At 37.9% G+C, this 23,933-nt stretch overlaps 1 protein-coding gene across 6 annotated transcripts in view; it reads left to right on the forward strand.

Moving 5' to 3' along the window:
* The window catches only part of Cacna2d1 (calcium voltage-gated channel auxiliary subunit alpha2delta 1), a 410,041-nt gene that overhangs the window by 362,171 nt on the left and 23,937 nt on the right, over window positions 1-23,933 (forward strand). For 3 of the 6 annotated variants that reach the window (XM_040735177.1, XM_040735180.1, XM_040735178.1), the window contains 6 exons: window positions 1,264-1,325; window positions 8,880-8,956; window positions 10,178-10,198; window positions 10,873-10,933; window positions 21,117-21,214; window positions 23,533-23,620. In XM_040735177.1, the coding sequence (XP_040591111.1) occupies window positions 1,264-1,325; window positions 8,880-8,956; window positions 10,178-10,198; window positions 10,873-10,933; window positions 21,117-21,214; window positions 23,533-23,620 (407 nt within the window). The remainder of the gene's footprint in view (window positions 1-1,263; window positions 1,326-8,879; window positions 8,957-10,177; window positions 10,199-10,872; window positions 10,934-21,116; window positions 21,215-23,532; window positions 23,621-23,933) is intronic. The other 3 variants (XM_040735179.1, XM_040735182.1, XM_040735181.1) reach the window with 1 other exon arrangement.

Below are 23,933 nucleotides of genomic sequence, written 5' to 3' on the forward strand. Positions count from 1 at the left end.
TCATGTGAGATGGGCTCCCAAAGTCCATTCGGATGCCAGGGACAAATACTGATCTAGTACCCAAGGCCCCTTAGATTGCAGAGGTCTCCTAACTGACACCCATATTCAGGAGGTCTGAATCAGTCCCATGCTGGCCTCTCAGCCATCAATCTGGGGTCCATGAGCTCCCCCTTGTTCAGGTCAGCTATTTCAGTGGGTTTCACCCACCTGGTCTTGACCCCTTTGCTCATCACTCCTCCCTGTCTGCAACTGGATTCCAGGAGTTCAGTTCAGTGTTTAGCTGTGGGTGTCTGCATCTGCTTCCATGAGCCACTGGATGAAGGCTCTAGGGTGGCAAAACCCATTATTTCTTATAAGAAATCATTTAACTTTTCTTTGTACCATTTTTCACACCTATGAGATAGGAAAGTCAAATATTAACACGTGTCAACACTGGATGGCAGATTCGTTTTATTTCCAAGCATGTGAACTGTTTCCCACACAGCATCCCTTCACATGGGCTTTACTCAATATATTGGACAACACCGGTTTAAAATTGATTTGCAGAGATTTTTTTCATAGTAATCTCTATCAGGAATACAGTTGTTCTTTAATAAAGCAAATATGTGGAATAAGTAAGAAATTAAGAAAGAAATTAAAAGCTACATGTGTGCAATTAATATACTTAGTAGAAGAAAGAATGAGTGTGCATTTACTATTGTTCTTGACACAGAAGGTATTGTACATCCATGAACTATTTGTTTAACTCTGCACTTCGCATAGTGAATATAGATGTTTTTCGAACCTTCAGTCTTATAGCAGCATGATAGTTCCAGGAAAGGGATCTGTGAGATGGTAACTGTACTTTTAGATGTAGAAATGCTGATGTATTTTCCTCCTCATATCAGCTCTCATTCTTAAACGTACTCTACTATGGTTGATATTTGAACCTTGTCTAATATTCTGTAGTCCTGTTTTATCATTAAATGTGCTTTTAATTAAATCTTTCAGAGGTTTGAAGAAAGTATTCTGTTACCAAATACTAACCTTTTATGCTTATAAGTCTCTAACCTGTATCGTTTGAGTATTTGTTCTGGTCCAATCTTTTATTTGACAAGTACACACATCAAAAGTTTTAAATGTGTTAATAGAAATATGTCATTTCACTTATGAATAAAAAGGATGTTAAATGACCACAGATTTCCAAGTGGACATTATATTTTTTACTTTATATAGATTCATATGAATGGGGACTATAATGACCATGTTTAACTTTCTTTCTAGAGATATATTGACAAAGGAAATCGAACATACACATGGACACCTGTCAATGGCACAGATTACAGGTACTTAACTACATTTACAATTGTCTTGTATAAAGGACTGTTCATTCAATAAACTTTTTTCTAATATTTGGTGGCCAATATTCAATAGTCTAGTATGAAATCTTAATTTTAGTTCATTATTTTCAGTGGAAGTTCAATAGAAAAATTAATCCTGCCAGCACAAAAATGAATTAGAGTCTGAGTTTCATCATGTAAAATGTGGAAAGTAGTTAGCAACATAGTATTAAGAAATAATAACTTTACTTAATGACAATAGTAATAAAGATTGATGTAATAGCCATAATTTATAGGTATGACTTCTGTTGACATTCTCTTTTATTTCCATTTAGCCCAGTTATTTTCATTAATGTTGTACTTTAGCTAAAAATTAATAGTGTGTTTTTCTCATCATTATATGTGATATAAAATAACCTTAGCCTCACTGAATGGTTCAGTGATGTCTGGATCCCTCTCGTTTTCTATAAATTGGACCATACAAAGCCCCCTATTCAATAATCTTTTGAATGATCCCTCCTTTCTTCAAACTCAGTGACCAGTACACTTCTCTCTCTCTCTCTCTCTCTCTCTCTCTCTCTCTCTCTCTCTCTCTCTCTCTCTCTCTCTCATGTTTCAGTCAGGATTTCTCTGTGTAGCCCTGGATGTCCTGGAACTCACTTTGTATGCCACCACACCTAGCTCTTCTCTTCTCTTAAATCTCAGGGCTTCCTGCTTTCTCTTTGGTCCTATGTTCCACATCCTTGAAATAGTAAAATGTTTTATGTAGCTTGAATTCTAATTGGTCTTAATAATAAAAACCTGGAGTCAAATATAGCGATTAATGCTGAAATATCAGAGAAGCAGAGCAACCAGCCACTAGCCCTTACCTCTACTGAATCCTCAGATTGAATGGGTGATCCTTTCCCTATGAATCCTCAGACTGAATGGACTATCCTGTCTCTAGAAATCTTAAGACTGAGCTCTTGTCTTCTCCCATCTTATATTCCTTTCTTTGCCCAGCCATATCCTTTCCTGTCTCCACCTTCTTAGTGCTGGGGTTGAAGGCCTCTGACTCCAAAGAACTGGGATCTGGGATTAAAGATTTGAGCCATCACCACCAGTCTCTGTTTCTCCTTTATACTGGATTGATGTTGTGTAGCCCAGGGTGGCCTTGAACTCACAGAGATCTGCCTGCCTCTGTCTCCCAAGTGCTGGGATTAAAGATGTGTGCCCCCACAACCTGACCTCTATGGACAACTAGTGGCTAGTTCTGAACTCTGATCTTCAGGTAATCTTTATTTGGTAAAGCACAAACAAAGTGTCACCACAGTTTTGTCTTGCCTCTTAACATCTCTTCTTGGAAATTTGCACTTTTGAATTTCATGTCATCAAGCCACACCTACCATCCAACCTTCCTTAATTTAACAGTCTCTCCTCATTCTTCCAATACAGACTTACTTTCGCTCTCCACATTCACAGAGATCCATATTCTGTGGCCACTATTTAAGACCTATCAATGTGGGTAAAGTAAAACGGGATGTATTTGGTAAAAATAAATCTTAAAATACACAAAAAGTCAATTTTTTATCATTGTATTCTACAGAATTAGTCTGTCAAGTTGTTTTTTAAAAGCTAAGCCTCAGTTTCTATTTCTATATATATATATATATATATATATATATATATCTAGATATACTTATTCATGGGCAAATAATTGGCAACTGGCAAACAGACAAGGTCCATAGGCCACACTTATGTAGTATTAAGAGAGATGACTTTCCATTTCTCCTGATGAGATCATCATTTCCTACTTAGACACTGACTTCATAGTCATCTTTTGCAGCTTGTACATTTTGTGTACCAAAGCTTTACATTCTCCAAATCATTTCCAACACCACACTTCACCAGACATGATAGCAGTGAAGTGTTGATAACTTAGTAGGCAGCCTTTATCAGGGCCTGGAGGCCTCAACAGCCCAACAAATTTAGAATGCTTATATGTCTTTTCATGACTTCTTTTTTTTCTTCTCAAACCGATTCCCTGTGCATTTTCTCTCGGGTGAGATTCTATTTTCTTCTGTTCTGTGGAAAAATGCTGTGGTCAGGGAAAACTCTCAGCAAAATACACAGACGCTTAAATGTGCTGCTCCATCTTTGATAGTTAGTTTTGACTTCAACACAGAATACACTTGAGTTTAATTGTTCATTGCAACTCCACTCAAAAGCCCTAATAATATGGCATCTCATTCAATATAACAATCAAAGTGTATCAGGTATCAGTTCTAATCCTACTGGTCTCCTTCAATACTAGATTCGGAATTTACTGTTCAAATCCTTAATTGACACCCTCTGGTCAAGTCTTACTTCTCCTCAAAGACGTTAATAGCTTTCTGTTTCAAGGTCTTTGACCCTGGTCACTTTAAATTAGGATTGCTTCCCAAGATTGAGCCTCCTGTAGATTCCTCATCTACTTCATGTCTTTCTTTACTCTTTAGAAGGATATTTTCATATCTGTTTTAAATACTGTATTATCACCAGCTAGTTCACCCAAAACTCATTTGGGTTTACACACAAACACACACACACACACACACACACACACACACACACACACACACACACACAGAGGTATACATGAAGCTTAGAGAAAGGCATTTAACTCTGCTTTCCCTGAGTTCTAAGAGGACAGAGATGGGTGCTCCTCTATTTGTCTCTGACTCCCATGCTTATAACACAGAGACACATAGTAGGTACTTTCTAGATGATTATAAAACTGAAGAGTCTCGATGTGAAGAAGTAATTTTTAACTTGAACAAACTTGCAATCTGTTTCACCTTGTCAAATTCAGAAAAACTATACCCCAAAATTTCTGACATAATTTTTTCATGTGGCCTTTGACTATGCATTTATCACCAATCAATAGGAATCCTAATTAATTTGTTGTGTCGGACTCAGACTCAGCTATATCTTTTCATTGTTGTTGTTGTTGTTGTTGTCTTTGTTTTGCAACTCCTCATTTCATAAACTTGCTACACATTATCCCTTGGGGGAGCCTTGAGTGCCAGAGATGTCTGAAAGCTACAATGTTGTTGTTATAGGAACCTGTTTCCTTTTGTTCTTGGGATGACAAATAGAATGTAGAAGAAGAAAACACAATGTTAATGTCTTGATATATTACATCCAAGTCCTTCTCTGTTTGTCTTAGTTATATTTTAGGACACTGAAACATACCAGAAGTACCAGTTTTATCATTTTATTCATTTTTATGCAACTAGTAGATTGTAATATCTAACTTTCTTCCAGGCATTTCTTTGCATTTGCATGATGTTCATGAGTATTTACAAGTAGTGGTTTTCATCATTTATTTTGATTATTACCATCTTTCAATTTTTGAACAAATGATTATTACCATCTTTCAATTTTTGAACAAACCTATAAAAGAAGGTACAGGACACTGGGAAGTTCTGGCTATTAAGAAATGGTATCATTATAAAACAAAGCATTGCTGGGTATTGGTGGTGCATGCCTTTAATCCCAGCACTCATGAGTTTGAGGCAAGCAATTTTCTGTGAGTTCAAGTCCAGATTGGTCTACATAGCTAGTTCTGGGACAATCCAGCCTACACAGAGAAACCATGTCTCAAAATGAAAAAAAACAAATAAATAAAAATAAGTATTGGTTGCAATGTATGGGAATATGGCTCCTGCCTTTGTCGCTCCAATAAGCAAAACATAGACACAATCTTTTTAAACATGGCCACGAGTCAGCAATGAAAGTTGCTTTTATTTCAGTTGCAAAGCTACCTTTGTGGTCACCTTAATTTTGGGGATCTTGTTATTGTTTTTCGTTCCTTAAGGATGTTTTAATTGCATTCACCACCCCACAACTCCTCTCAGATATGTCCCTGCCTCTTTCAAACAATAATCCTATCAAGTCCAATGTCTGCTGCCTGTTTATTCTTGGATGTATGAGCTTCCACTGAAGTGTGTTAGTCTTACTCAGGTCTCCCTCCTTCGAAGACTTACCCTTACTTTTTCCAGCAATCACTATCAAATAACTCTTAACTAAGCCTGAGGTTTTGTGCTCACCTCCCTTCACCATGCTGGGATTTGCTCTGGATTGAGCTTACACAGCTCTTGTCCACGCTGTGTAACCACTCTAAGTACACAGGTGCTGCTGTACCTAGAAAACACTTCTTGCAGTCATCCACCAGCCCTGCTCTTATTACTTCTTGCTCTACTGCAATGATCTCTCTAGGCCTTAAGATGTCATATAGATGTCCCATTTACTGCTGGACATTCCGCTATCTGATTCTCTACATCTCAGTCAGTTTTAGGTCTCTGTGCCAATCACCATCTAATGCAAATAGAGATATCTCTGATTAGAGTTGAGAGATGCATTAATCTATGGGTATAATGATAAGTCACTAGTAAATAGTTGGTTTAGTCCCTCATGCATTTAACATAATAGTAGCGGTAGGTTCTAACCTTGGGCCTATGATCTGCTTATTCATAGGCTATTGATCCAAAATTAGTGCCACACGTGGATCTGATCTTGGAGAGTCAGCTGTATACACTATCAGAAAGTGGTTCCAGGTTGTTCATGCCTCCACTACATAAATGGGCCAGTCTTGCCAGGCCAGTCACACTGTGGCTCACAATGTTCAGAAGCAGATATGAGTCTGTGATTGTCTCACAGATGGTTTCTTCACTCAGCCTCTTTGCTTTACACACGCAGGAGCAGTGCATAGTGTGAGTGATGTTCTTCTTCAAGTTCAGTGTCACTCTGCTTACAAAACGTTACAGTAGATCTCTTACGGATGGTATTGATTCCACCCACTTCTACCACAGCCTGTCTGCTCTCATCTTACTGCTTTTGTCACCACGCTGTGCTAGGAAGAAGCCAAGGCTTCCTCACGTTGCTTGTATGCTTTCCTCACATGGTCCATTACTAAGTCTCTACACATGAACCCTAATGTCTGGTCAGATAATTCTCAAATAGCTAACAAATACCATTCTCTGCCTGAAAATGTATGATTTGATTGAATGAGTGAAATACCACTTTCAGACACAGGGGTTTCTGTTTTCTTAAACTTTAATCCAACTTAGGTAACACATTTTAAAATATAAATAATGACTTATTTTACTGGAATGTACTATTTTCTAAAGAGATTGACTATGATGCGAATAAATGATTTGAGTTGAAAACTGTGCTATAGTCCATTTAATTCAGTTAACTAGGTTTATGGGACTCACAAAATTACTACCTGGGCTTTATCATCCATCCAGTGTCACTTACTTTATTAAACTCTAATCTCTGAGAAGAATCAAGAAGCCTTGTCCTATTGGGCTCATACTGTGAGATCAAGCAGTTCTTGCATAGGAAAGCATCATTGCCTTGGAATGTTGATAGAGATCTTATCTGCAATATGTGGAAAAAACAACTGTTGGATTGACTTGGAAATAGATACAGCTATTTTTCTACAGAATGATAAGTGACTATGAGTAATAACATCAGTCTTGAAGGCCAACACATCACGTAGTTAATGTGCCAATTTTAAAGCTTTCATTGGTAACCCCATGGGTTGCTACACCACTTTTGGTGGAGCATAACATGTAACTCAAGCTTATAGAGAGTCACTGTAGCAGTTGTAGGATATGGTGTTATCAGTTTAAATTAGAAGATTTTGATGGTGATAAATGTTGAAGGAGCAATAAAAATGCCTTAATTCCCCTTGAGAGAAATTTGTAGGAGGCAGTTTTCAAATACTCAGTAATTCTGTTCTTTTATTAATGGCAAGTGAATCATGAAAGGTCATCTTGCTTTCAGAATGATTGCATTGCTTATTTTAATTTTAATCCCTGCCTCCCCTTGAAGTTACCTATAAAATGAATGTAGAAATGTTCATTAACTCTACATTCATTTTATTCATTTTATTTATTCATTTTATTTCATGTTCTGTAGTCGTGGCCGAGTGGTTAAGGCGATGGACTAGAACATTTTATTTCTCTGACCTTCTCTCATAAGCAAAACCTATGAATTACTTATGGTGGAGGAAGCTTTGGAAGCTAAGGGTGACAAGCACACACTAATTTTTTCCATCTTTATTGCAAAATTAAATTTTAGAAAGCAAACCCTTGCATTTGAACATTTGTACAAGGGGATCTTAACATTTGAATATTTGTACAAGGGGATCTTAACATTTTCTATTCGTAAGAAGATAATTTTTTATTTTGTTTCATTATATATTATCTGTTAATAACATGCAATGAAATAATACTTTGGATTTCTGTTCCCATATCTGGTTATGGGAGGTGGAGTAGGATGACTTAAAGAATCTACGAGTCCTTTACAATATTCAAATTCCTAGAAAGGAGGATATTTCTGGTGTTTCACTAATATTGGGAGTGATGATAAGCAGCATGTTAACCATGTTAACACTCTGTGTATGCTTTCACTGAGCATTTTAGAAATACACCCATTTCTTACATCCGAGAATCACTGGATTCCTTATACATCCAAGGTCGCAGGTCGTTTGCTTTGGCAAATGTAGATAAGCAATCATTTCTTTGTCTTACATGTTTATATTAGCTGAAGGAAGAAAAGAAGTTTACTTCTGACTACTGCCTAATCTTAATTCAAAGCACTAATACATTCATCGGGTATTCTATGAATTAGAAAGTTGTAAAAAAAAAAAAAAGTAAGGTTACCCCCGGGCAGCTTCTTGTGAACCATCGTTCAAGCAATGCTTGCCTCGCATTCTTTGTGACTAAAACATTCTGAAGTGGGCCTAAGTGTACAGTAGAACTGTTCTTTGGCTAGAACATCCACCATAAGACTACGTAAGCCTCCAGACTCCTAAAAACTACTAAACTCAAGAAATCCTTCCTCTTTAGTAATTGTGCTTACTCGTGTGGCATACCCAGAGTAAACCAGTTGTGCAGTGAGTTGTACAAATGAGAGGGAATGAATCAAGCAGTCTCTATAAAGGGTCAGAGCTCGTCCATGTGCACACACTAGGGATCTTGCCACAGGACCAGAGCTTCAAAACCGTGGGTGTGGAATCCCTCCAAAGTGTGAATTTCTGATATCTTTGTGCATTGTGAAGTAGTAGCAATGGTTAGTCTTTCATTTTTAATTTTTATTGTGTTTGGTTTCAAAGCATTCAACATTATGTACAATAAAGAGGGTGTATCCAACTGGTATGATATTTACTTTGTTTAAATTTAAACCCTATTTTCCTTTCTTTTGGGTCACAATCTGGAGTACATAATTAAACTATCTGGAAATACATCAAGGATCCAAGGCATTCATCGTCAGCTATTTTATGGCTACATTAGGTAGCTTATTACTTCTTTGCCTTTTAACTCCCTGCCCTGTAGAGAGCAGGCTGCCACTGTTTAGCAAGATAGAGATTAAGAATTCTATTTGTTGAATGCATTTTCTTGTCATAGTAACATGTCCTCTCCTTCGCATGAGGAAGATCCTTGGATTTTCCCATGAACTTGATGTCTTTTTTTTTAAGTTATGTTTCATTTCTGTTTGTTTGTGTTTATGCTTCTCTTGTTTCTATTGCAGTTTGGCCTTGGTATTGCCAACCTACAGTTTTTACTATATAAAAGCCAAAATAGAAGAGACAATAACTCAGGCCAGATGTAAGTACTGTGAAAGCAACTTCAGGATCTACTCGTTATCGCCTAGTGTAGATGTTTACATCTAGACTTTGGAATGCCCAAGGCTTATACATCTTAGTAGGTATTATTGTGAAATACACAGCAATGATTCTAACCCATTCCAAACATGCAAGGAACAAGAATATTCTACGTGGATAGAATATGAGCAGGTCCTCCAGGCTCACTGGCAGTCCCACCTCCCTTCCTGCCTTGCTATGTGCTCAGAGAATCATTGCAGCGCTGTGTCCTCTGTGCCTGTCATTTTAAGGGTCTGTGAGCTGGTGTGAGACGTTTCACATCCTAATACCATCATGGTCTCTGCTTATGGCACTGTGCTAGCCAAGCTTCTCCTTTTCTTTCCTTTTCTTTCTTTTTCTTTTCTTTTATTTTCTTTCCTTTTTTTTGTTGCATTTGGCCAGAATAATATTGTGCTTGGCAGTTAGCTTTCTTTTTATAATCCAAATTAATGTCTCAGTAACTCAGATAAATTCACTTTTATGCATCCTTTGGAATGTGGAGTAAATAACATCAATGCCTATTTCAAGTCATTTTTTTAAGTTTTATTTTGTTTTTGATGGCTAGATTCTGTTAAACAAAATGACCATCATATCCTTTGTTCGCCACTCAATGGTTACTGGCAACCTAAATTTTTTTCTATTAGGATTCAGGAAAAAAAAATATATATATATATACATATATATCTTTTGCTAGTTCCCATCTATTCTCAGCCTGTCTTTTTGCGGTTTGCAGCAGCGGTAGACACTTCTGTATTGTGGAAGATTAAAGTCTACATTTGCGCTTTCGCTCGATAGGTATGATGGTCTTTTAACCACCAGCAATCCTGCATGAGCTAGTGTTTTTGTGTGGTAAAGGTTGGGATACTTAGTGAGTCTGCTCATCGGTAAGTGCTTCTTTGCAGAGCTGGCATCATTGTCACTGCACCCGCATCAGGCACTTTGCAAAAACAGACCCTTGAAATAACCACAGTACAGAGAGGGAACAAGAGTAAAGTTGACCGAACATAACGTCCCCAGTTCAAATATGTGTGTTTTTCTCCCCAAACTACAGCTGTACATAAATGGACCTTTGATCTATGCACAATATTTTTATTCACAGTCATTGAATAAAATATTGCTTGTGACCCCTTTACTTTACCCTCTTTTTTTTTTGTTTCCCTGCTTTCTCTTTCTGATGGATTTACAGCAAAAAAGGGAAAAATGAAGGGCAAGTATTTTCTTGTTGCTCAATTTCTCTGTTTAGTACACAGCATTTTCACTAATATTTTCACTCCTATTGGTTATTATCCTCTGTGCTTCATATTGGCTAGAATTTCCTCCATGACTACCCAAAGCTTAGCAACAAAACAGGGTGGGTGTGCCTGTGTTTGCTCAGGCACACTGTCACACTCAAGTTGGTTATACCTTTTTAGGCTTAATACCATGTTTCTTTTTACATCTTCCCACCCACTAATTCATACCTAGTATAGAGATTCTTACTGCTTCACCAAATGCATGAATGAATTCAGAGTATTTAATCACAATGTTAATAAACTTTACCGATGTTTTAAATAATATACTTGCTGTACTGTGTATATAATATCTTAAGATACTTAAGTCTATTAGAATTAGTAAATAGAAAACCATAAATAGCATTTTGTATGTAATTACTGCTATAATTGTCTAGTGAAGCTTACCCATGCTATGGCCTCATTATTCTGGGAGTAGTAAGAGAGAATTATATCGAGAATCTTAACAGTTAATTCGTTTTAAGTCTAAGATGTAAACAGTCTGTTTAAAGTTTTCGTAGTCGGGACTCTTTACAATTCCTTCATGTTGTTCTACACCATTGAATTATATGCTCTATATTGTTAATCTTATCTTATATCATTACATTTTCAGATTCAGAAACCCTGAAGCCAGACAATTTTGAAGAATCCGGCTATACCTTCATAGCACCAAGGTTGGTTTTGTTGTTCTGATTTCCTCTGCAATAACTCATATTGTTGGCTAAATCCTTCAGAAAAAAAATCCTTAATTGGGGTCAAAATGACTCTAAGTTAATTCTGTGTTCAATTATGAAACCAAAGGGACAATGGCTTTTAGGTTTTCGATATCCTGTTTATTCATTCAAATTAATGCTGTTTGTTTAAATACTGGTAGAGCAATTGGTGAAGTTGAAGATGTATGAGATGTCATATGCCCAATGGCAGATAGAACAGAGGATCTTTGGTCTTCTGGAATAAACAGTGTACCCAGTAATGGAGAATTGTCTACTAGAGATTATATATATATGCACAAAGGTACTCCACATATACATATAATTGTCTTGGAGGTATATATACAGACACATACATACACATGTCTAAGCCCACACACTTAAATATGAAATGTTTTAAGCTCATAGTCGTATTTTTATATACTCAACACAGATTCCTGGATGGTAGGTTTTTACTGAAGAATCATGTTTTATTATATACATACATAGAAAAGCCGTCGATATACATGATGCCTGCTACCCATTTTGCTTGTAAGTTTTTGGCCTTTGCCTTTTTAAGGTTGACAGTGCCACCCACCGATTTCTGGACCCAGTACATTATCTCCCCTGATTGTTGTTGGTCCTGATTGCTTCACCAGCTTAACCAGAGACACGTTTGCCTTCTGCATTCACCTGTGTGAGGCAATGGTGCTGCATGTGTCCCTCTGCACCAGCTGCCCTACCCAGGCCTTGGAGGATGCAATAGTGGACCCCTATCTTGTGACACAGCAGGCAGGGAAACAACCCGGTGCTTTATGAGGTTGCACAGTGGGCAACCAACGCCAGCTGAGCTTGCTCTCCACAAAGTAGTGACAATATTGACCCCATCAAAGAGCAAGTGGTCCCTCTAGGGACATTCCCTTCGGCAGCAGCTTGCTTGTCAATGTGAATTCACAGCCTCTGTTTCTTCTGCCTCTTTGTCTCTGGCCGATGCTGTGGGCAGCCTTAAGGAGTTGGGATGCTGACAGTCTAGGGCCTTGGTGAGCTTCAGGTATTTTAACTTCTATAGAGGATAGACCTTTGGAGTGGAGTCTATTGTATTCAGGCCATTGACAATGTGGATGAGGTCTCTTTGGTGCTGGATGTTCAATGCCAAAGTTCAGAGGCCTTTTCTCAAACAGGGTCCACCACCATTTTGTCCTGCTTCTTTCCGGCATTAGGGGTTCAAATCACCTTTGTCTTTTGGGTTGTTTTCATTTTGGTCTCTTGTCCAGCTGGAGACGAGGAAAATACAGTGCCTCATATAGTGTGTGTGTGTGTGTGTGTGTGTGTGTGTGTGTGTGTGTGTGTGTTGATGTGTATGTATGTGTGATATATGCAGTACCTCATACAATTTGTGCGTCATGTATGTGTGTTTTTGCATGTAGGTGTGTAAGTAGGTGTGCACATGGAGCCAAAGATCTTTCTTCACTATTGCTCTCTACCTTGTTCCCTGGAGACAGGGTCTTTCACTAATTCGTAGCTCCTAGAATCTGCCTATCACTTTCTCCCAACTCTGAGATTCCACGTATGCTTAGTGATGCTCAGCCTTATGTCATAATTTTCATATGAACATATCTTTCTAGCCAATTTTGTTTCTCTCATGTAATCACTATCCGTAATGCATATTTTTATTCCACCTCTATTTGACTATTTGAAACTATTAAATTCTTTATTTTTTATTCTCTTTTCCTTGTTTTGGTTCCCTGTCTTTAGTGTATGGTATAGAGTAACAAAATACATTTCCTATTAGTCTAGTTTAAATTATCTAAGAGAATGGAGGGAGACAATTCTATTATTGTTTTCAGTTGCACTTTGTTCAGAATTTTTTTTTTTGGTTTTTCAAGACATGGTTTCTCTGTGGCATTGGAGGCTGTCCTGGAACTAGCTCTTGTAGATCAGGCTGGTTTCGAACTCACAGAGATCTGCCTGCCTCTGCCTCCCGAGTGCTGGAATTAAAGGCTTGTGCCACCACTATTAGGCTGTTCAGAGTAATTTTGAAAACCTAAAAAAGGTTTCTAAAGTTATTCCGAGTTAATCCTTTATTTTTGGCATATGGGAAATACTAAATTCTGTCTCTTTGAAAATTGGTAGTATTTGTAACACTTTGAAAAACCACAGTTAACAAAGCTCATCCTTGGCTTTGAGAGTCCCCCTCATTTGCTGTGGATGGGTTGGCCGTCTCCTCCTTCCTTTTTGCATCTCTCCCATGTTACACGGTTCGAATTGTCTTATCCCTATCCAGCTGCAGATGCAGGATTCTCCCAGGAGCCTCGTTTCTTCCCCACCCAGAGAAGGAGCTGAGAACTATGAGTACCTGGGCTCTCTCCTTATGTGAGTTCATCCTCAAACCACGAGCCATGCATTAATTCCTCACCTACAAGTTGGGATGATGTCTCCCAAATCTAACATGAGGGTTCTAACTGCTAGAAACAACAGACACAAGTGGCCTGTTGACATTGCAATAGAGAATTAAACAGATCTCTTTCCAGACTTTGTCCACCCTCGTATTTCCACATAAGACATTCATGTGTCATGAAAGCCTAACAGAAATGTTTCTTCAATGTGCTTCCAATTCAGTGTCTTGTAAATATTTGTCCCACTTGGAAAGCTCTTCTTGTGTTGCTTTTAAGAAGGAAATAGTATTCTTCCAATGCACAATCTTGAGACATAGCGGTTGTCCTGATCTGCTCCCATTTGCTAATGTCCTACTATGAATTTATCCCTGAGTCTTCCCAGGTCTGTCTTAGGACCTTTGTACATTTCTGTCTCTTTCAAGTTATTTCACCCTAGTCCAGGCCACGGCCTTCTTGTGCCTATAGCAACATCTGAGTGGTTCTCACATTCCCTCAGTTTGCTCCTGCTTTTCAACCCGGTTTCTACGCCATGGGTAGAGGGTTTTTTAAACTGTGAAGGCATCTTTCTCAAGTGCTACTTACTAACTAGCGGCTCTGTGTTGTTATAGTGATAATTATGGGCTGTATTCCACGGCTTTCAAGTGCTGTGTCACCAAGGGTCCACGTTCTAGTGGTTCCCTGTACTAGAAAGAGGGAGCCTGCAGATTGACTGTCTGTTCACTGAAGTAGAGAAGGTCTCATTTTCTCATGTACTGCTTCTGGTGGCTATAATGTTTTCTTTTGCCATCATAAAACATTCTGCCCAGAAGCAACTTAGCAGAGGATTGGCTTTATTTAGATTACAATTCCAAGTTATAATCTGTTATTGAGGGAAGAATTGGCAGGACTTCACAGTGCAACTAGACAGAGAAGCCGAAGAAGAATACTGCTTGGTGGCTAGCTCATACAGGCTTGCTTATCTACAGTTTGCTTATCTACATAACTACTACTTGCCCAGGGAATGGTCCCGTCCATGGTGGAATGAACCTTCCAACATAAGTTAGCAATCAAAGCAGAAATCCACAGACCAAACTGATGATGCAATCCCTGAACTGAGATTCCCTTCTCAAGTGACTCTCGTCTTTTTCAAGTTGACAGTTAATGAATGCTTAGTAGGACAGAGTCTATGGGCTACTTCGGGAGTAGATTTAACTGGTTCTAGCACAGACTTCATGGTCCTCAGAGTATGAATCACTGGCTGCATTGCCCTATTTTCGAAGGTTTTCCCGTGCCTATTTTTTTCTTCCACTTACTCTCTTTTGCATTTTTTCACTGTGTATACACAAACCCCACTAAATCCAAAACCTCAGCATCATCTTGGGAAATTCCAACCATCATTTTATTATGTATTCTGCTGATTGCTTCATACAATTCTTCATTTTCCTTACCAAAGATTTAGTCACTTCTCATTTATTCAGTTTATTCAAGGAACCACTATGCGTCCATTTGAGTTACTATTGGACATTCGGTGTTGAAACCCTTGTCCTTTACACTGTACAGCTGAGTAAATCCTTGGTAACTGGAGAATCTAAGAATATATGAATATCATTTTTTAAAAAAACAAATGATAATCCGTAATAACTGTGTCCTTGTATGTGTGTGCATATAAACACACATGCAGAGATGAGAAGTCAGCCTTGGAGAATGTTGCTTATTGAAGGCCATACATCTTGTTTTTTTTTTAGGACAGACTCACATTGGTTTACAACTTAGCCAATTAGGCCAGGCTTGTTGACCAGGAAGCCCCAAGGACACATCAATCTTCCCTTCTTGTCATCACTCTTGAAATTTTTATGTAGGTTCTGGAAAGCTAGCCCAGATATTCACACCTGCATTATTTACCAATCTAATTTGCTCTCCGTTGTTCTGATAAAACACCATGCCCAAAAGCAACCTAGAGAAAGGAGTTATTTTGATTATGCTTCCACATCATAGTCCATCTTTGAAGGAAGTCAGAACAAGAGCTCAAGAAGGACCTAAAGCCAGGAACTGAAACAGAGGTCATAAAGCACTGCTGCTTACTGGCTTGCTTTCTGTGACTGCTCAGCTTGCTTTCTTACATAACCCAAGACCACCTGCCCAGGAGCGGCACTGCCCACAGTGGGCTGGGCTCTCCCAGATTGATGATTAATTATGAAAGTGTACTACAGACATGCCCAGACTAGCTGACAGAGGTACCTCTTCAATTGAAGTTTCCTCTTCCCAAGTGATTCTAGTTTGTGTCAAGTTGACAAAAACTAGCTGACATAATTTAACCCTTGTCATCATGACACAAATGCATGGTTATTAAGCCACAGTCTTCCCTTTATTATGTATCCCTAAGCTCTCATGTTAACATAACAATATAAAAGACAGTATATCTTTAAAAGTTATACTATCTTAAAATTTTCAGCACTTGAAAGCCCAAGATTATTATAAAACTCTAAAATCTCCTAATTATGGGCTTTGGTAAAGTCAAAACCCAAATTACATACTTTACTATTCTAAGAGAGACGATTCTGGGAACAATTAAAATGAAATGAAAGCAAAAATACTATCTAGAAATGCAAACCAAACCCTGTAGTTCAATGTTCATTATCTTGGACTCACTTGAGATCTTCTGGGATCCAAAGCGCTTGGGCAACCCCACCTCTCTGTCTCAGCCACCTACATCACACAAATCTCATCTGCTAGGCTCAGGCCAGATCCACTCCACACTGTCCATTGTCCTTGGCGATCATGCTATGCTTATGACATCTCCAATATACTGTATTCTCTACCGTAACTATGACTGTGTCTTCATCAGTGGTTTGTCCTTGAATCTGCAGGGGTTCCAACCCTATCACATTGTGTCAAGACTCAGTTTTTTTCCATAATCCCTCCAGATTTAGGGTTTTTACTTCAACTGAAGCTCCACTTTCACCAATGGTCTCTCCTAGTCTCTCTTCAGGGAGACTCCAACCCTGACACATCTTGCCAAGTCCCAGCTTCTCCACATGACTCCTTTGTGCCTGCAAACACATTACCATGTGTTATCAGTTGCCAAACTTGTTTGCCAGCTTGAGGTATGGCCTTGCCCCTGCTGGACAATAGCTTCTGTATACTAAGGAAATATTTCTTGGAAATTTTCACTTCAGTTATGTTAGTCTCCTATTAATAATAGATGATTCTCCATGTTTAGCATCAACTGTACCAGTAAACCAAAGGTTTCACTTCCAGGAATATTTTTTAAAAATTTATTTTTACTTATGTGAAAGAAGGTTTTGCCTGCATGTAGTTATGTGCACTGTGTGCATGCCTGTTCTCCTCTAAGGCCGGAAGAGTTACAGTTGGTTATAATTTACTGTGTGGGTGCATAGCTGAATCTATGTCCTCTTCAAAAACAGTGAGCTTCTGTTGCTGTGACACCATGACCATAAGCAAACTCTTAGGAAAGAAAGCATTTAATTGGGAATTTTCTTCCAGTGTCCAGGGGTCAGTCCATTGTCAACATGGCGGAAGCATGGTGGCATGGATAGCCCTGTAGCAGCACTGAGAACTACACTCTGATCTGTAGCAGTTTGAGATGTGCCCTTGAGACAGCTGCAGGGAGGGGACACGCTCTGGGTCTGGTGTGAGCTTTTGAAACCTCCCAGTCCACCCCCAGTGACACACTTCTTCCAACAAAGCTATACCTGCTTCAACAAGGCCATATCTCCTAATCCTTCTCAAGCATTACCACTCTCTGGTGTCTGGGATTTCAAATGTATGAGCGTGTTGGGGGCATTCTTACTGAAACCATCACATTCTCTTAAACTCTGACTCATCTCTCCAGTCCCCTTCCATAGATTCTTTGTGTGTGTTTGTGTGTGTGTGTGTTGTTGTTGTTGTTGTTATTGTTATTGTTGTTGTTGTTTGGTTATTTCTTTTAATAAGGTTCTCTCTGTGTAGCCCTGGCTGTCCTAGAACTTACTGTGTAAGCCAATCTGGCCTTGAACTCACCTCTGACCACACACACTCACGCTACCTCCTCCCCCACTCCCCAACCATGACAAGTGCTGGGATTAATGTCCTGTACCTTGTTATGTCTTGTCATGCCTTGTTAGGACGATATCCCTGGGAGGACATGGCCTTTTCAGAAGGGAAACAGAAGAGGGGTTGATCTGGGGAAGACAGGAAGTAAGGAAGGGAACTAGGAAGGATGGAGGGAGAGAGGGGAAACTGTGGTGAGAATGTAGTACATTACAAGAGAATAAATTTCTAAAAAATCCTGTACTACCATGCCTAGATATGATTTTATTTTCATAATATTTTTATTGATTATTTGGGAATTTTACATCATGAACCCAGAGAACACTCACCAGTCCTCCTAGGTCCATCTCTCCACCCTTGTGACCCCCACTTCCCAAAGAAGAAGAGGAGGAGGAGAAGAAAAGTCCCCATATATGAACTAGAGCATGGTCAAACTCCCAGAGGCCAGCCCCTTAAGGAAGACTGAGTCCTTCTCCAACATCCCACGGCACCAGAAGCTATCAGATTCTTTTTTTTTTGTTTGTTTGGGTTTTTTTTTTGTTTGTTTGTTTTTTTGGGTTTTTTTTGTTTTACAATGCAGGGTTTCTCTGTATTGTTTTGGAGGCTGTTGGTCCAGCCTGGCCTTGAACTCACAGAGATCCGCCTGCCTCTGCCTCCGGAGTGCTGTGATTAAAAGCGTGTGCCACAACCGCCCGGCTGTTATCAGATTCTTAATCATTAGACTCAGTATCTGGTGTGTTTGAATCTGGCACAATATGCAGTGTGATTTTCAGTTGTCACACATAAATTCTTATTTTCCAACACCAACCCCTTCAGTATTTCTCAGGAATGTGTTGTTTAAATTATCTGCTTTGTTTCTATTCTCATTCAGTGTTCACACTATCGCACAATATCTTTTGTCATTATTATATAACAAAAAGGCACATGGTAACTTAAGATCAATTCATCAATGAGCCCTGCCCAGGGAGGGGGAGTGTCTAATTGATTGGTCCAAAAAAACAGATTTTTTTTTTCTGTTGCTGATACAAATGAAAATTGGTCTTGACTTAGAGTTGAGTGGCAGTGAGAGGTGACAGGCGGGGTGTTCACCTAGAGAAAGGGCACATCAACTACAATTGGAGTTCTCTGATGTTCCTGGCCAGTAGCCAGGACAGAATCAAGGGCATTTCCAACTACTGGCCAAGGAAAAGAGTTAGAAACGTTCACTTGCAGAACCTCAGTCCCAGAATCTCTCAGGTCTGTTCTGTCTCCTGTTAGGAAAGGACACAATTCAGTCATCAGCAGAAGGACTTTCTTGGGGTTGGCGCCATTGCTAGTCAGATGCTCCTGGGGAAATCCTGTGATACCTTTGAGTCTCAGCTTTCTGCCCTTTAACATTTTCAATGCCTTTGATTAAAACGTTTTTCAATTAAAAGAACAAAATCAAGTCAGAATTGTTTTTAAGTAATAAAAGGGTAGTCCACATACGGTTTGGTGAATAGTTTGCAGTGTATTTTTGTCTAGTCCTTTAAAATCTTGCTTTTGGCTTCTAGCTCATGAGATCATAACTCAAATTAAATATAGAGGTCTGTAGACTTCAGGGCTATTCTTACTTCTAAAACAGCAAAGCGCTGTGGGCGAGTCCGACCTAGCTTTCCTGACAACCCAATGCATTCACATCATGGATACTTTCTAAACTTTGCCTCTAAACCACGTTTTTCATAGCAGGATTATTAAATCTAAAATATTAAGCACAATTTTTGAAATGTGTTAAGTTGGCTTCAACAAAAAGTGATTGCATATTTGGTTTTTTTTCAGATAAAAATTGTAAACCCTAAATTTTTAATTTTGTTTTTGAAGTTCTGACTCTCTGCTCCACTCTGTTGTTAAGGGTTCTGTGTTTCAATGATGGCTTTTTTTCTTGAGATGTTTATCACTTATATCCCTTATCTTGAATGTTAGCTCTTTCCACTGGTTGGATGAGCCTGCTTGATTTAATTGTGAGTTTCATGTGGTTTTGCTGTCTTCATGTTTCCTATATTTTTGATCAGGATTGTAGTTGTCAAAGTAAGATTCGCTTACTTAGATCTTACTTGTTGGTTCCAGAATCCTTTTCATAGAATATGCACGGCCCAACTATAGGCTTAATGGGAAATAAGTGCTGTTGACTCCCGTTTGTCTCCTTGCTGCTCATAGTGACAAAAGAAGCAATGCAAGCCGATGGTCTGGAGAGTAAGCGACAGTAGTTATTATGATACTTACATACAGGCAAGAGCCATTTCTTGTAGCAGGATTGCCATCCCCCAAATCATGACACAGAAACTTATCATTAGTTATGGATGCTCGGCCTTAGTTTAGGCGTATCACACTTGCTCTTATAATTTATTTTAACCTGTTTCTCTTCATCTGCATTTTGCCTTGGGGCTTTTTATCTTTCTTTCTGTGTGTCCCACTTCCCTGCTTCCTTCGTGTCCATCTGATCCCTGGCATCTCCCTCCCTTTCTCCCTAGTTCTTTCTCTCCAGCCTATGTTCTTCCTCCTACTTAGTCTGTATGCCAAGCAGTCCTGCCTGTCCCTCCTCCGCCTAGCTATTGGATGCTCAGCTTTTTATTGGACCAACCAGAGTGGGTGCCTTCTTCTCTTATGCTTTAAAAAGTGCTATTGCATGTGAACAAATGACAAATGGACCACACCCATTCACGGTTAGGTACTCAGCAGGTATTTTCCAGTAATGGGTCAAATGAGCCACCTGAAACCACTGTTGCACAATGTATAAACTTGGAAACAATGTCAAATTCAGAAGTTGTATCTACTACTGTGAGCATGGCAGCAATTTGGTTCAGATCTGCATTATATAGTGAGTTCTGTGGTAATGTTAATGATGTGGGCTTGATGAATGCTTATTTGGTAATTATGACTAAAAATTACCACATTTTTCTAAACAATCTATTTATGATATTATAAATTCATCCAAAGCACAAGGTAGAACATTGGTTCTTAATATAATAGAATATGAAAGTGTGTTGACACTTTAAAATCACATTACAACTAATCAAAAAAATTACTAGTAAGTTTTGGTTATCAAAAACAAATAGTTAAGATATTGGAAAAGACTATTACAATAATCCTATCTTGCAAAGCATGGTAGTGTTGTGGGTATGTAACCCCAGGATTTGGGAAGACAGAAGTAGGAGGATCACTCAAAGTTGGAGGCCAGCATCAACTACATAGCAAATTTCAGAACCACATAGTAAGACCCTCATCTCAAAATCACCAAAACTCAACAAACATGCCAAGGTCCTTTTTTTCTAGTCATTTCTGAGGACATATTTTCTTAATGTCCCTCAAAATAAGTCAAGAATTTAAGATATTTGTAAATATATAAAACATTGCCATGGTTCTTTAATCTTAACATATAGATCACTATGTAAAGGTATGTTAATATATGATGAGCTTATTAATATTATAATGAATAAATATTTTAAATGTGTCTTAATTATTATATGAAATTTATAAAAGGCACAATTTACCAGGACATTTTAGTAAATACATTTGCATAGAGCACCCACTTTCCAGAGACCAGTCAATGTCTGTGGTCTCACCACTCACTTAGTAGTCGACCACCCTATTTTAAAACTAAGAAAATGGGGATAAAATGCTCAATTGCTTGCAAAAGCATACATCCAATAAATGCTGTTTCTGCAAACTGTCAAATTGTGAAGTCTTGATTTTAATATCTTAAATATTCAAATCTTGTTTTTCAGAGAATACTGCAATGACCTTAAACTCTCTGATAATAATACTGAATTTCTTTTAAATTTCAATGAATTTATTGATAGAAAAACTCCAAATAACCCTTCCTGTAAGTATATATGAATTTGTAGTATTTGCCTCAGTGCTTGGGTCCTAAGTGATCAGTTTGGTTCATATGATCAAATCTCAGGATAATCATATCAGCTTATTGGTGAACTGATTTATTTACTACTTGAATTTTTAATGGTAATATGCAGCTATTTGGTCCTTAACTTTTTTATTAAAGCAATATCATTTCATTATTAGTGAAATCAAGTTTTCAAAGCAAGGTAGTCGTTTCTTGAAAACAGTTAAATGGCATGCTCAGCCTCTCAAATTTTGAAACTTTGCATTGAGTTACCTATTGAAGACTTTTATTACAATGCACTGTCTATGTAGAAAAAAGCATAGGGTATGCTCTTTGTGTTTTATAGAGTATAATGAATAATCAGAATAATCAACTAATGGTTTTCTTTCCTTATGACAGTTTAATCATAAGCAACTTTGTCAAAAATCATATATGTCTAAGTATGCCTCATAAGACAAATCTGGTAGAAAGTGATGGAGAGAATTTTAATAATTAATTTTAACTATTATAGTTGTCTCATTGATAAATCTGCATCATTAACCCTTTAAGATTTTTCCCATATACCTAGGTTCTAGGCTTTTAAACACTTAATAATCAAAACTTTTTCATTCTAAAAATTACTTGTAAGAGTTCTACGAGGAACAATTCAAATACGAAATAAGGGAGGAAAAACAAATGCACATCAAAACTTACCCCAAAAACTAGAATTCGAAAAAAAGGAACAAATAGACGAAACACTCACTTCTTCCTTTTTTTCTCTTTCTTTTTACTTTTTAAAAAGCAGTTATTTCTATTATAAATGGCTAAACAAAGCGCTTCTATCAGTTACCAAACGTTAGAAAGTCTCCTTCTCAAATTGCCTTCCCAACTTGAATTTTTACATTGGGAAACCAACTGAGTTGTTCCATCTCGCCCCAGCATCTTACATAAATCAGATATTAGTGGAGACTGCACATTCCTTACTTGAGTCAAATGAGACTGTATCATGAATGTGAGAAGAAAGCACCTGTAGGTTTTCTCAGAGTCTCACACCCTGAGAGCAGACAGACCACAAGAGGCAAAGTGAGTATGACATGCTCTTTGATCTTGGGCCCTCGTTTTCTGTCCTTTCTGTTACCTCTGAACTTGGACAGGCATGCTCCTCAGTCATTACAGAATAGCCAAAGCCTGTGCTATTGAACTGATATACTGCATTCAAAAATCCAGTTTTGGAGTAGGATAATTCTATCCCCTTCCTCTATTCCAAGACTAACACAAAAATGGACATTTATAGGAATTTTCAAGAAGTCAAGTTTATGGTATGGTATTGTGTGCTACTGTGTAATATGAAAATACCTTTTCCTTATTAAAACGGGTGAAAGGTGTTTCATGTTTTTAACTTGATAATTTCAGTTAATAATCCTATCCACACAAGAGTACATGTAATTAAGCTGCATAGCCAAGGGAAATGCAGAAAAAAGAACATATCATCATTGTGTCCTGGAATGTCATAATGCAGATGTCTTTTTGCGCTTTCATGTATCTGCTTATTATTATTTGAGTTTTAATTGAGAGTTACATATAGCAGTACTATATTGAAATCCTTTCCTTCCCTGGTTTCTTCCTTCCAATGCCTCCCACCCCTACTCCATCTCAAGTTCATGACCACTTCTTCAATTACTAATGTCATGTATATATGAATATAGATATATGCAAAGTGTATATTCATATGTATGTATGCATATATACATATTTGTGTACATAAATACTTAATATTTATATCTTAAATATGCAAACCTGCATATGCAAATACAAGTCACACACACAGCCTCCTGTGTCCATTTAGAGTTGCTCACATCGATCTGTGTTTAGGGCTGACGGATGGATATCGGATGTCCTATCAGGGGGTCTGGTGTGGAAGACCGATTCTCCATCTCGCAGCAGTCATCAGCTACCTATAGTTCTTCGTCATCAGTGGGGCCTTGTAAAATTTGCATGTCAACTGTTATTTTCTTTGTGCAGTTTTTGGTTGGCCACCATTATTGTTCAATTTTCACAGGTGCAGCTTCCTCGGCATGTCTAGAAATCATACGTCTTTCAATAAAGCATTTTCTCTTATTAGTTATTGGATTTTGCAATACTTATTCATTCGTGTCCCCAGTATACAAGATAAGATAAATGATATAGAAAATGTCCAGTTTATATGGAATATTCTTGCATATCTACTCAACTGGATTTTGAAACTAGTAAATTTATTTGTTTCATTATTTGAATTAAAAACCTATGTGTGTTTAATGAAAGACGTCGTTTTTCTACGTCAGGTAATACAGATTTAATTAATAGAATCTTGCTGGATGCCGGTTTCACAAATGAACTTGTCCAAAATTACTGGAGTAAGCAGAAAAATATGTAAGTATTTGTTCTTCATAATAGAAATTTATACATTGTGTTTCAGTTCCACATCTCCCTGGAAATTTTTTAGAGAATAGGCCTTATAAGTTCAGTTAGTTATTTAGTTTTAGAAATGATTTTTTCAGGAAATCATCTTGCAATTTTTGATAATTTGCATTTTCAGTTGAGAGTGCAATTCCGTGATAATATTGGCCATTTGTTAGCATTACATGATGATATGACTAAAACATTAAATAGACATGTTTGCATATGTGTTTTGTGGTAAAATAGTGTTTCTAGTGAATGCTTAGTTGGTTTTCTACTGACGCAT

The sequence above is a fragment of the Mesocricetus auratus genome, unplaced genomic scaffold (genome assembly GCF_017639785.1).
Source record: "Mesocricetus auratus isolate SY011 unplaced genomic scaffold, BCM_Maur_2.0 Super-Scaffold_100043, whole genome shotgun sequence".
NCBI lineage: Eukaryota > Metazoa > Chordata > Mammalia > Rodentia > Cricetidae > Mesocricetus > Mesocricetus auratus.